General features: G+C 44.9%; 1 protein-coding gene across 1 annotated transcript; it reads left to right on the forward strand.

Annotated features, from left to right (window-relative positions):
* Positions 1-11,552: 11,552 nt before the first annotated feature.
* On the forward strand, positions 11,553-13,895 carry LOC147971253 (ferritin-1, chloroplastic-like). The gene is made up of 8 exons (XM_087525976.1): positions 11,553-11,947; positions 12,156-12,239; positions 12,324-12,384; positions 12,486-12,573; positions 13,173-13,234; positions 13,334-13,399; positions 13,523-13,586; positions 13,669-13,895. Exons 1-8 carry the CDS (start codon positions 11,646-11,648, stop codon positions 13,710-13,712), a joined length of 771 nt encoding a protein of 256 aa, XP_087382102.1. The 5' UTR covers positions 11,553-11,645; the 3' UTR covers positions 13,713-13,895.
* The last annotated feature ends 423 nt before the right edge of the window (positions 13,896-14,318 follow it).

A 14,318-nucleotide genomic window follows, 5' to 3' on the forward strand; every position in this document is an offset into this window, starting at 1 on the left:
GGAGATTGGATCTCCTAGGGTCGGCATGTAGCGACCAGACCTCAAACAGTCTGATCTCTGTGCTCCGGTGTCATCCCTGGATCAGTAATGCTGACACCACACAGTACTCGGAGGATTTATAGCAGAGTAGCAATCACACACTTAATACATCGAGTGTCTCAAAAGAGAACCTATTACAATAAATATGGCTTAAGGCCATCTAATAACGATAACAGCGGAAGGCTTGGAAGAATAGTGAGTCCATCAACTCCAACAGCATCACTAAGTATAGAACCACGACCTAAAAACTCCTTAATCCTCGTCTGAAAAGTCTGCAACATTAACGTTGCAGCCCGAAAACGGGTCAGCACATGGAATATGCTGGCAAGGTAACACATAGAGAGTAATGGAATGCAACAGCTATACTATATGCATATTTGGCTGGTGGAAAGCTCTATGGTTACAGTTTTTGCGTAAAGCCAATTTTTCCCTACTCCAAAGGAATAAATTTAATTACTATCTATGTGGTTGTTAAACATTGAGAATGGTTGACAGCATTCTCAATCCCAATTAAAATAACATCATTTAACCCAACAAAATTAACTTTAGAGTAACATGTTGAGATTCACATGAAAATCCAGGTACTAGATACTCAAGATGTCCATAACCGGGGACACGGCTAATCATGATTAGTTTATTACACTCTGCAGAGGTTTGCGCACTTTTCCCCACAAGACTCGATCGCCTCCGTTTGGTTTCTCGCACTACAGGGTGTTTGAGAAGACGGATGACCGAGACATAGTCTTTCAGAAGCGCTAGCACCTTACGATCGGGTAGACCGTACCACCTACATCCCCTACATCTGCTAGTCTACCACTGTAAGAGTTCGCACAACTTAATCAACTATGCCAGAGCCCATAATGGCTTGTGGCCGCACACAGAAGTTTCTAGTATTAATAATCTCATGATCCCTTTGAGCCTGGGTGGCGGTCCAAAAGAAAAACAGGCAAGTCCTGGAAACCAGGTGCCTCAATCCACCCAGATGTGTGTTTAGGTTGCCACCTTAGATAAACCATTAATTAACAATCTCACATCTGTCATGGATTTCACTCACCCAATCCACGTCTACTAGCATAGCATGGCATAATAAGCAAACGTAGTAGTAACTCCCAAAGGTTTGATAATAAACAGGTAATAGGTACTACCTCATCTACTTCCCATCCCACAATTTAATTAGATCCTAATCATGCAATGTGTGAGGATTGATCTAATGCAATAAAACTGGGTTGTAGAAAAAGGTATGATCAAAGTGTTACTTGCCTTGCTGATGATCCGAAAAACCTAGAGATTCGAAGTAACAAGCGGCGCACTCCGGGTATTCTATCGCAGACAAACAAATAAGCATACAATAAGTACTCATATAATGCACAGGTAAAACTCAAATAGAATATCTAACCAAAAAGTTCAACTTAAGAACCCTGGTTTGGAAAAAGAATCAAATCGAACGAAGCAAAGAAAGTCAAACGGCGAAAGAAAACAACTTCGTTCTAGTAATCTGGATCTAGGGCAAATTTTACAGTAGCAAAAACTTGTTTAAGTTGATTATTCGGAAAGAGGGTTTCGAGACGAAACTCCAGGCGCTTGAATCGCCTGATTCCGATAAACGAGCGAAAAGTTATACTAAAACGAAAATCGGATCAGAAATCGCGATCAGAAAAATAACCGCGGAAAATCCGACGAAAAAGAAAAACGACGAACAGGATTTTTTTTAAAAAACAGCACGGATTTCGAGGGCGGCGAACCTCGGGCGACGCGCGGCTCCGGCGGATCGGCGGCGGCGGCGGCGGCTGGCGGCGGCGGCGGCTGGGGCGGCGGCTGGGGCGCGCTAGGGTTTGGGGCTGGGGCGGCTGGCCTTTCAGGCCCCGGGGCGGCGCCTTATAAAGGCCTCGGCCGGCGGTGTCCTGGCCGAGTACGGCCCATAGTCGGTTTCGCTGTTTTTTTAATAATAATTCTGCTCAGAAGAAAAATAAAAAGAAATACTAAACGAACTCCAAAAAACCCGAAATAAATTTTCCCGGGCTTCTAAAATCAAGCCTGATAAAGTGAACATTTATTTGGGCCCTAAATGCAATTTTGAAAAACGCGCATTTTTCCTAAATCCAAATAAAAATACCGAAAAACTCCGAAACAAAACTTATTTGATTTTTTTATTAAATCCTTAATATTTCTATATTTTGGGAAAGTCATTTTATTCCCTCTCTCATATTTTTGTAATAGAAATAATTGATGATAAAATAAATAAAATCAAATGATCCTGTTTACAAAATTTGAGAAAACTCAAATATGTAAATAACGAAATCCCCAACTCTCTCCGTGGGTCCTTGAGTTGCTTATAATTTTCTAGGATCAAAACCAAAAGCAAAATAAAATATGATATGCATGATGATCTAATGTATAACATTTCAAATTCAAAATTTGGGATGTTACAAACCTACCCCCCTTAAGATGAATCTCGCCCTCGAGATTCGGGTTGGCTAGAAAATAGGTGAGGGTGGTCCTTGAGCAAATCTTCCTCTTGCTCCCAGGTGGCTTCATCCTCCGTGTGGTGGCTCCACTGAACTTTGCAAAACTTGATAACCTTGCTGCGAGTGACTCGGCTGGCAAACTCGAGAATCTTGACTGGTTTCTCCTCATAGGTCAAATTGTTATCCAACTGAATTGCTTCTAATGGCACTGTGTCTCTCAAAGATATGTCAGCCATCTCCGCGTGACACTTCTTCAACTGAGAAACGTGGAACACATCATGAACTCCTGTCAATCCTCCTGGCAATTCCAACTTGTAGGCCACTTCTCCCATACGCTCCAAAACTCGATATGGCCCTACAAATCGTGGCGCTAACTTCCCTTTAACTCCAAAGCGCTTAATCCCTCGAAGTGGGGATACTCGAAGATAAGCTCTATCTCCGACATCGTAAACTGTCTCTTTGCGTTTAGAATCTGCGTAGCTCTTCTGCCTGGACTGGGCTACCTTGAGCCTATCGTGAATCAACTTCACCTTCTGTTCAGACTCTTTAATCAGATCTAGTCCAAACAACTGGCGGTCTCCAACTTCGTCCCATGACAATGGTGTCCTGCACCTCCTTCCGTACAGAGCTTCGAAAGGGGCCATCTTCAAACTGGTCTGATAGCTATTATTGTAAGAGAACTCTGCATATGGCAAATTATCGTCCCAACTAGATCCATAATCTAGCGCACAAGCTCTCAGCATATCCTCCAAAATCTGATTGACTCTCTCGGTCTGTCCATCTGTCTGTGGATGAAAAGTTGTACTGAATTCTAGCCTAGTACCCAAAGTCTCATGCAACTGCTTCCAGAACTTTGAGGTAAACTGGGTTCCTCTATCTGATACGATGCTCCTCGGAACTCCATGCAAACATACGATCCTGGTCATGTATATCTTTGCCAACTTAGCACTGGTGCAAGTGGTCTTTACTGGGATGAAATGAGCTACCTTCGTCAATCGATCAACTACAGCCCAAATCGAGTCATAGCCTGAACGAGTCCTTGGTAATCCCGTGATAAAATCCATTTCTAGCTTATCCCACTTCCATTCGGGTATCGGCAATGGTTGTAACAATCATGCTGGCTTCTGATGCTCTGCCTTTACTCTCTGACATACGTCACAAACTGCTACATACTCCGCAATATCCTTCTTCATTCCGGTCCACCAGAAAATATCCTTCAAATCCAAATACATCTTGGTATTTCCTGGGTGAATCGAATACGGTGAATCATGTGCCTCTTGCAAAATCAACTTCCTGATCTCCGGGTTATTGGGCACGTAAACACGGTCTTCAAACCATAGGGTGTCGTGCTCATCCTCACGAAATCCTTTAGCTTTTCCTTGGCTCATTTTCTTTTTTATAGAAGCAATCTCCTTGTCAGTTTTCTGAGCCTCTCTGATTCCATCCATCAAAGTTGACTGAATTTCCAGCGCTGCTACATAGCCTCTCGGAACTATTTCCAAACATAGTTCATGAAGATTTTCTGCTAACTCCTTGTGTATTTCTCCCGTCATTAACGTATTGATATGGCTCTTACGGCTTAACGCATCAGCTACTACATTAGCCTTCCCGGGATGATAATGCAATTTCATATCATAATCCTTGATGAGCTCCAACCATCTCCTTTGTCTGAGGTTCAACTCCTCCTGTGTGAAAATGTACTTCAAACTCTTATGATCCGTGTACACCTCACAATGATTTCCGATGAGGAAATGTCTCCATGTCTTCAAGGCATGCACTACGGCTGCTAACTCCAAATCATGTGTGGCATAATTCAATTCGTGAGGCTTCAGTTGTCGTGAAGCATACGAAACAACTCTCCCTTCCTGCATAAGCACTGCTCCAAGTCCTCGACGTGAAGCGTCGCAATAAACCTCATAATCCTTGGTTTGATCTGGCAAAATCAACACTGGTGAGGTAACCAAACGGTTCTTCAATTCCTGAAAACTTGCCTCACACTCCTCAGTCCATTTGAACTTAGTATCCTTCTTCAGCAACTCCGTCATAGGCTTTGCAATCTTTGAGAAATTCTCAATAAACCTCCGGTAGTATCCTGCGAGTCCAAGAAAACTCCGGATCTCTCTAACGGTAGTTGGTGCTTCCCACTTGGTCACGGTTTCAACTTTAGCGGGATCTACTGCTATACCTTCTTCGGATATAACGTGTCCGAGGAATCCTACTTCCTTCAACCAAAACTCACATTTGCTGAACTTGGCATATAATTGGTGTTCTCTGAGCTTTCCAAGTACCAAACGCAAATGCTCCTTATGCTCCTCTTCATTCTTCGAATATACCAGGATATCATCAATGAACACTACGACGAACTTATCCAAAAACTCCATAAACACTTTGTTTATCATGTTCATAAAATAGGCAGGCGCGTTAGTCAGACCAAATGACATAACGGTATACTCATACAACCCATACCTGGTGGTAAAAACTGTCTTCGGAATATCCTGTTCTCAAATCTTCAACTGGTGGTATCCTGATCGCAAATCGATCTTGGAAAATACCTTAGCTCCTTGCAATTGATCAAATAGATCGTTGATCATTGGTAGTGGGTACTTGTTCTTGATCGTTACTTCATTCAATCCTCGATAATCAACAACCATCCTTAACGATCCATCCTTCTTATCCACTAGAAGTACTGGCGATCCCCAAGGCGAAGAACTTGGGCGGATATATCCCTTATCCAGTAACTCCTTAATCTGCTTCTTAATTTTCACCAAATCCTTTGCTGGCATCCTATATGGTCTCTTTGATATTGGCCCAGTGCCTGGCAAAAGCTCAATCAAAAACTCAATGTCTCTATCCGGTGGCATGCCTGGCAATTCTTCGGAAAATACATCAGGGAAATCCTTTACCACTGGTACTTCCTCCTGCACAACTCCTGTTAGGCAATTTACTTGGGTCCTCTTTGGCACATGCCGGGATACATACTTGATCCTTCTCCCTTCTGGTGTGGTAAGCAAAATTGACTTACTAGCACACTCAATATTGCCTTCATACTTTGATAACCAATCCATGCCTAATATCACATCCAATCCTTGAGATTCCAATACTACTAGGTCTGAGGGAAAAAAACATAGTTACCAATCCTTAATGGTAACCGATCACACCATACACTAGCCACATACTCTGCTCCTGGCGAGGTTACTAACATGGGTGACCTAAGGGCTTGGGTTGGTAGGTTATACTTATCCACAAATCCCCTTGAGATGTATGAATGCGATGCACCAGTATCAAAAAGAACGAGTGCAGTAAATGACTTAACCAAAAACTTACCTATTACTGCATCGGGCTGAGTTTCAACCTCCTCCATGCTAACGTGGTTCACCTGTCCCCTGTTGAAAGGGTTCGGCTTCTTCCCAGAACTTCCATTGCCATTTTGGCCTTCAAGACATTCATTGGCATAATGTCCGGTCTTCGAACACTTAAAGCAAGTGACTTGGCTTAGGTCCTTCTTGGCTGGGGTTGAGGGGTTGGTGCGGTTCTGGCCGTTGCTTCCTCCGTTGCCATTACCATTCTTGGTGCCATTGTGATTGTGCGAGCTACCTCCTCCATGGGTATGCTGAAAATGTCCTCCCGGTCTAGGCGTAAAACGTGGCTTCTACTGAGCTCTTGAATTGTACTTTCCTTGTCCATACTTCCTCTTGCGATTCTCAATCTGCTGCTGCTTCCCTTCAATCATAAGAGCACGATCTACCAACTCCTGGTAGTTGTTGAAGGTTGCTACCATCAACTGCATGCTCAACTCATCATTCAGTCCTTCTAGAAACTTCTCCTGCTTAGCTGCATTCGTAGCGACGTCATCTGGGGCATAGCGTGCTAGCTTACTAAATTCCTCCACATACTGGCCAACTGTCCTTCCTCCTTGGCGCAAGTTGCGAAACTCACGCTTCTTCATGGCCATAGCTCCTGCTGAAACGTGTGCAGTACGAAAAGCCTGCTGAAACTGGTCCCATGTGACAGTGTCAACTGGGAAAGTGGCTGTGAAATTCTCCCATCATGATGCTGCGGGTCCTTCTAGCTGATGTGCGGCAAACTTCACCGTCTTCGCATCTGTGCATCCTGCTGTGGTCAACTCCCTAGCTGTCTTGCGGAGCCAATCATCTGCTACTATCGGCTTGGTGCTACTGGAAAACACCGGCGGATTCAGCCTAAGAAAACGGGCTAAGTGGTCAATAGGTGGTGGTGGTGCTGGTGGGTTGTTGTTGTTGTTTCCCTGATTCTGATTCTGAACTAGCAACTGCATCAAGGTGTTCTGCTGCTGGATCAACTGGGTGAGCTCCGGCGGAAAGGCAAATCCGGGGTCACGTCTCGGAGGCATCTGAGGGTTTAGAAAGGATGAGATATAAGAATAGAGGGGGTCTAAAGAGAAAACACTACCCATATGCACATGAGGCAAAAGCAAACAAATCACTTCAGTCAAACAAACAAAGGCATACAATCGATCTAACTATCGCAAAGTGCTCGGACTACTATATTTACATGGTGGACTACTACTACTGATGAGGTGGTCTACTAGAAATATTCTACGGTTGTAGACTCCATGATATCTGCTCCTGCTTCATCAACATAGTCATCATTGCTACTATCTTGTTCCGAGTCGGTGCCGTTAATGATGATGTAGTCTTCCGGGCTAATCTCCTTGGGTTCCTCGTCTTCCTCTACTGACGTTGGGCCTCCCATAAATATTGCTAGCTTCATAGTTAGGTCGGCATTCTTATCCACCAATACTTCAATTTCTTCTTCATAATCTTCGCGTGTAGCCTTGAGTTCTTCCTCCAGTTCCTTGATTCTAGTCTTAGCCTTCTTCAGATCTATCATGTCGGCGCACATCTGATTCTCCTGTCGTCGAATGTGCTGGTTTAACTCCTGGATAAAAGCTGCAATTGATCTATCTTTCCTGGTGTTGATCATCTCCCAGTGTTCATCTCGGCGTCCGCAAATCTGGTAGATAGTATCCTTGAGATCCTTGCGGTAGACTTATCCAATGCGTCCCATGGCAATGTGAGCTGCCATACTCTTTCCTAGACTCCAAGTTGGTGCATCAAAAGAAAACTCTATGGGCTCAGTGACTGGCATGAACGTCCTTCCTGGAACTTGAACTTGAATCATCTAGCGCTCTTCTTCAGGTAAAGTGGCGTTGTAGGTTCCCGTGAAGCTTGGTACTCCTATGTTCAGGTATCTAGTGACTTCCTTCAAGTGGCGTCCAAAGGGTGTATCTTCATCTGGTTGGGTGAACTTGTTCCTTGCATCCGCCATCCTAAAGAGTAGAAAAGATGAGAAGTCGGAAGAGAAGAGAGTGATCTAGGTCTGTAGCTTAGTGGTCGTGTCCTACAGTCAGCGTGTGCTCTGATACCATCTCTGTAGCGACCAGACCTCAAACAGTCTGATCTCTGTACTCCGGTGTCATCCCTGGATCAGTAATGCTGACACCACACAGTACTCGGAGGATTTATAGCAGAGTAGCAATCACACACTTAATACATCGAGTGTCTCAAAAGAGAACCTATTACAATAAATATGGCTTAAGGCCATCTAATAACGATAACAACGGAAGGCTTGGAAGAATAGTGAGTCCATCAATTCCAACGGCATCACTGAGTATAGAACCACGACCTAAAAACTCCTTAATCGTCGTCTGAAAAGTCTGCAACATTAACGTTGCAGCCCGAAAACGGGTCAGCACATGGAATATGCTGGCAAGGTAACACATAGAGAGTAATGGAATGCAACAGCTATACTATATGCATATTTGGCTGGTGGAAAGCTCTATGGTTACAGTTTTTGCGTAAAGCCAATTTTTCCCTACTCCAAAGGAATAAATTTAATTACTATCTATGTGGTTGTTAAACATTGAGAATGGTTGACAGCATTCTCAATCCCAATTAAAATAACATCATTTAACCCAACAAAATTAACTTTAGAGTAACATGTTGAGATTCACATGAAAATCCAGGTACTAGATACTCAAGATGTCCATAACCGGGGACACGGCTAATCATGATTAGTTTATTACACTCTGCAGAGGTTTGCGCACTTTTCCCCACAAGACTCGATCGCCTCCGTTTGGTTTCTCGCACTACAGGGTGTTTGAGAAGACGGATGACCGAGACATAGTCTTTCAGAAGCGCTAGCACCTTACGATCGGGTAGACCGTACCACCTACATCCCCTACATCTGCTAGTCTACCACTGTAAGAGTTCGCACAACTTAATCAACTATGCCAGAGCCCATAATGGCTTGTGGCCGCACACAGAAGTTTCTAGTATTAATAATCTCATGATCCCTTTGAGCCTGGGTGGCGGTCCAAAAGAAAAACAGGCAGGTCCTGGAAACCAGGTGCCTCAATCCACCCAGATGTGTGTTTAGGTTGCCACCTTAGATAAACCATTAATTAACAATCTCACATCTGTCATGGATTTCACTCACCCAATCCACGTCTACTAGCATAGCATGGCATAATAAGCAAACGTAGTAGTAACTCCCAAAGGTTTGATAATAAACAGGTAATAGGTACTACCTCATCTACTTCCCATCCCACAATTTAATTAGATCCTAATCATGCAATGTGTGAGGATTGATCTAATGCAATAAAACTGGGTTGTAGAAAAAGGTATGATCAAAGTGTTACTTGCCTTGCTGATGATCCGGAAAACCTAGAGATTCGAAGTAACAAGCGGCGCACTCCGGGTATTCTATCGCAGACAAATAAATAAGCATACAATAAGTACTCATCTAATGCACAGGTAAAACTCAAATAGAAGATCTAACCAGAAAGTTCAACTTAAGAACCCTGGTTTGCAAAAAGAATCAAATCGAATGAAGCAAAGAAAGTCAAACGGCGAAAGAAAACAACTTCGTTCTAGTAATCTGGATCTAGGGCAAATTTTACAGTAGCAAAAACTTGTTTAAGTTGATTATTCGGAAAGAGGGTTTCGAGACGAAACTCCAGGCGCTTGAATCGCCTGATTCCGATAAACGAGCGAAAATTTATACTAAAACAAAAATCGGATCAGAAATCGCGATCAGAAAAATAACCGCGGAAAATCCGACGAAAAAGAAAAACGACGAACAGGATTTTTTTTAAAACAGCACGGATTTCGAGGGCGGCGAACCTCGGGCGACGCGCGGCTCCGGCGGATCGGCGGCGGCGGCGGCTGGGGCGGCGGCTGGGGCGCGCTAGGGTTTGGGGCTGGGGTGGCTGGCCTTTCAGGCCCCGGGGCGGCGCCTTATAAAGGCCTCGGCCGGCAGTGTCCTGGCCGAGTACGGCCCATAGTCGGTTCCGTTGTTTTTTTTTAATAATAATTCCGCTCAGAAGAAAAATAAAAAGAAATACTAAACGGACTCCAAAAAACCCGAAATAAATTTTTCCGGGCTTCTAAAATCAAGCCCGATAAAGTGAACATTTATTTGGGCCCTAAATGCAATTTTGAAAAACGCGCATTTTTCCTAAATCCAAATAAAAATACCGAAAAACTCCGAAACAAAACTTATTTGATTTTTTTATTAAATCCTCAATATTTCTATATTTTGGGAAAGTCATTTTATTCCCTCTCTCATATTTTTGTAATAGAAATAATTGATGATAAAATAAATAAAATCAAATGATCCTGTTTACAAAATTTGAGAAAATTCAAATATGTAAATAACGAAATCCCCAACTCTCTCCGTGGGTCCTTGGGTTGCTTAGGATTTTCTAGGATCAAAACCAAAAGCAAAATAAAATATGATATGCATGATGATGTAATGTATAACATTCCAAATTGAAAATTTGGGATGTTACACGGCGCCCCTCCTAGGGACCCTATATATAGTGAGGGGGAGGGAGGGCAGCCGCACCCTAGCCCCTGGCGCCTCCCTCTCCCTCCCGTGACACTCCTCCCTCTCCCTGAGCTTGGCGAAGCCCTTCCGAGATCACCGTTGCTTCCACCACCACGCCGTCGTGCTGCTGGATCTTCATCAACCTCTCCTTCCCCTTTGCTGGATCAAGTTGGAGGAGACGTTTTCCCAACCGTACGTGTGTTGAACGCGGAGGTGCCGTCCGTTCGGCGCTAGGTCATCGGTGATTTGGATCACGACGAGTACGACTCCATCACCCCCGTTCTCTTGAACGCTTCCGCGCGCGATCTACAAGGGTATGTAGATGCACTCTCCTCTCCCTCGTTGCTAGATGACTCCATAGATTGATCTTGGTGATGCGTAGAAAATTTTAAAATTCTGCTACGTTCCCCAACACATCCAATCAAGGATCACCATAAACGGTGAGATAGCTACAGTGCACTTCTACAGTACCCCGGTCTGCGTCACATCACGAACAACAAAACATGAACAATGGCTTGTTGCTACAGTTCTTGATCTAGGTTGTCCAATTTCAGATCAAACAGATAGGTGCCCGCAAGTTACAACGTGACTGGCTGTGGGCAAGCCACCTGATCCCTATCGGCACAGAGATCAAGCCAAGTGTCACGAGCTGGGCAATACAAATCTTCTTTTAATACTTGCATGTGTTTCAATCTTTATTTGACCTAAAGTTACTCTCTACTATGATAGCCTTCCATCATGACCACCCTTATGGCTTGTAAACATATGCAAATGACTTTTTTTTTGCGAGTGTACACCAATGACTTAGCATATATGTTCGTGCCGAAAGTAGCAAAAGATGAAGCTAAATACATTACTTCCACCCATATAAGAATCACAACAGATAATCTTGTCCATAAAGAAATGTAAATGCACGTCCAAAAACATCAAACAAATCCCGAATAATAAATGTTGCATAAAAGAGAAGACGAAACCAGATGCTCGTTCTCCTCCCTACACGACCGGCGGAACTCGCTCCACCTCCGCTGCCACCGGGCTCCACCACCACCACACAGCCCAAAATATCCCCGCCCGCGCGTTCGCCCGCCACGCGCACCCCACGCGCCCCCGTCCCTCCCAGCCCATCTCCGCCGTCCACGTGCCGCGGATCCGCGGCCACCACGCGCCTATATCTATCCCCATCCCCACCTCTCCCACCTTCCACCGCACAAACCAAATCCCGCTCCCACAATTTCCGGAATAGCAAGCGCGCCGCCGCCGTTCGGGTTCGAGATGTTGCCTAGGGTTGCGCCGTCTCCGGCCACCGCCGCCGCCGCCGCAGCGGTTGGCCAGCTCTCCGGGGCGGGGCTCGCCGCCGGTTCGGTGAGGCTGCCGGGGCCCCTGCCGTCTGCGGCGGGGTCGGCGGTCTGCTGCCGGGCCGCGGCGAAGGGGAAGGAGGTGCTCAGCGGCGTGATGTTCCAGCCGTTCGAGGAGCTCAAGGGGGAGCTCTCCCTCGTGCCGCAGGGCAAGGACCAGTCGCTCGCCAGGCACAAGTTCGTCGACGAGTGCGAGGCCGCCCTCAACGAGCAGATCAAGTGAGTGTTGCTCCGCTTGGTAAAAATAAAATGAATCCTTCTTCTCCGGTGCGTGTTTCTCTGACGAATCATGCGGAGATTTACCAGTATTTCCGTGTACGGATCGTGAAACCGTTTTAAACTGCCATAAAAGAGACTCTGTTTCCGCTATGATTTCAATACGAAATGGATGGAACTGTTGATTTAATCTTTAAAATTGTCATCGCAGTGTGGAGTACAATGCCTCGTACGCGTATCACTCCCTCTTCGCCTACTTCGACCGCGACAACGTTGCTCTCAAGGGATTTGCCAAGTAAGTCCCCACTCACCGCACCACCAAATTTGGCCCGGTGGATTCGTTACAGTACAGTGTTCTGATGAGCGCTTGTTCTTGCAGGTTCTTCAAGGAATCAAGCGACGAGGAGAGGGGACACGCCGAGAAGTTAATGGAGTACCAGGTATCAATTTCGCTACCTCTCTAATTGCTAGCTTTGATTGGTCCTGGTCGTTGCCCCGTGCTGTTATATACTCATGCTTCGTGTGTTTATGTGTCGACCAGAACAAACGTGGAGGGAGGGTGAGGCTCCAGTCAATTGTCACACCCTTAACCGAGTTCGACCATGCTGAGAAAGGCGATGCCCTGTATGGTAAGTTTCTTCCTTGTAGATTTATTCTGAACGTCTTTGCATTTTATTACAGTGCTTTACATTACATGGGGAATGCATGTGATGTGCTTATTGTGTGATAACGAGTGTCTGGTTGTTCATGTGAAACTTGAGTTGTCTGGAGTGGTTAGATGCGTTGCCAAATCAGGAACACTGACAAAAACTCAATGTTTTTGCAAAAGTTCAGTAAACCTTAGGGTGAATCTGTTTGTATGAGTTAGGATTTGCATCATTTCTTTTAGGGGAGGATAAATTAATGGGCTTGTTGAGGAGAGGTCAGATCTCTCAATATTGTTCAGATGGGTATCAGCTGCGTGCTGTACTCACTACACTCACAGCTATTTGATGGCCTTTTGATTATTTGTAATATATGTTGTGTTTTAGAAGCTTTTATTTAAACTGCATGAAGAGGAAGAAAAATCAAAACATGTATCGTAACACAAAGTAGCTAAGCTTTTTGTAATCATTATTATTAATAGTTTCCCTGACTCGATACATAAGTTTTGATGGCTATATTTGTAGCAAAGCAACACCTGACCTGATACCCTATGTTTTAACTTGTGCCTCTCTCGTGATGTCAGCAATGGAGTTGGCTCTAGCTCTTGAAAAGCTGGTGAATGAGAAACTGCACAACCTGCACAGTGTAAGTTGCTCGCTCTTCCATGCCTACTTACAGTCAAATTATTGTGGGATATGCAATGTTGCGTCACAGAATCTAAAATGAGGTGCTCCATATTAACAGGTAGCTACAAGGTGCAATGATCCTCAGCTGACCGACTTTGTTGAGAGTGAATTCCTTCAGGAGCAGGTAAACCTACTTCCATACTCTCGGGTTAAATACAGAACAAGACATGTAGCATACGACATTTGCTATTCAGATATGTTTATTGTGTATTTTACTAAGTAGAAACACCTCAAATTTATGTGAAAGGTTGACGCCATCAAGAAGATCTCTGAGTATGTGTCGCAGCTGAGAAGAGTCGGCAAAGGCCACGGTCAGTATCTTCCTGGACACTGCTGCATCAATTCTATCGTCTGTGTTTCCACGGTTTCTTACATTGTTTGGATGAAATGCAGGAGTGTGGCACTTCGACCAGATGCTGCTTGAGGAGGCAGCTTGAAGGACACGGACACGACGACTACGGGCAATGGAGGATGTAGGTGTGATATGTCAAGTAGTGGACAGATAAGCCAACCACTGGATGTGGTTTTGAGGGATTTTTGCAGTGGGGTTTGTAGGGTGCTATGCTGCGCTGGGTTTGGGATTTGAAATAAAACGAAGGGAGATGTGCCACGCTCTTAAATGCCAGTCTTCTGCTCTAATCTTGCTAAATTTATGCATCTTGTTACATCTTGCAGCCTGTCTACTTATTTTACAAATATTGGCTGATAATTTAGGAAGGGCCCGGTTGCAACGAAATTTGGCTAGAGCCTCTAAAAATGCAGGGCACGACTGTTTTTAGCGCACGAGAAGGCAAAAAAATGCCCTCCAAATTTTAGGGCAGCCCTAAAAATGGCTTCTCGTGAAAATTTTGGGCACTTCGGAGGCTGCCGCTACTACTCTCAGCGACGCACAAACCGTTGCTCTTTTCTTCTCGCGCGTTGACCGGAACGCCGGCCATCGGTTCACCATGGCCAGCTCCTCCGACCCTGTAGCCGACCCTACGAAAGCTTGCTGCTGCTCCCGCCTTCCTCGCTATGGCTGGAGCCTCCAATGTCACTCCTTT

This window comes from Triticum urartu, chromosome 5A (assembly GCF_056163025.1).
Source record: "Triticum urartu cultivar PI428250 chromosome 5A, HENAU_Tu73, whole genome shotgun sequence".
NCBI classification, from domain to species: Eukaryota; Viridiplantae; Streptophyta; class Magnoliopsida; order Poales; family Poaceae; genus Triticum; species Triticum urartu.

Excerpts from the sequence above, each read along its gene's own strand:
- LOC147971253 (XM_087525976.1), top strand. The coding sequence starts at position 11,646 with ATGTTGCCTAGGGTTGCGCCGTCTCCGGCCACCGCCGCCGCCGCCGCA. Across the intron at positions 12,385-12,485 it reads AGAAGTTAATGGAGTACCAG|AACAAACGTGGAGGGAGGGT; the intron begins GTATCAATTTCG and ends TGTGTCGACCAG. Across the intron at positions 13,400-13,522 it reads GTGAATTCCTTCAGGAGCAG|GTTGACGCCATCAAGAAGAT; the intron begins GTAAACCTACTT and ends TTTATGTGAAAG.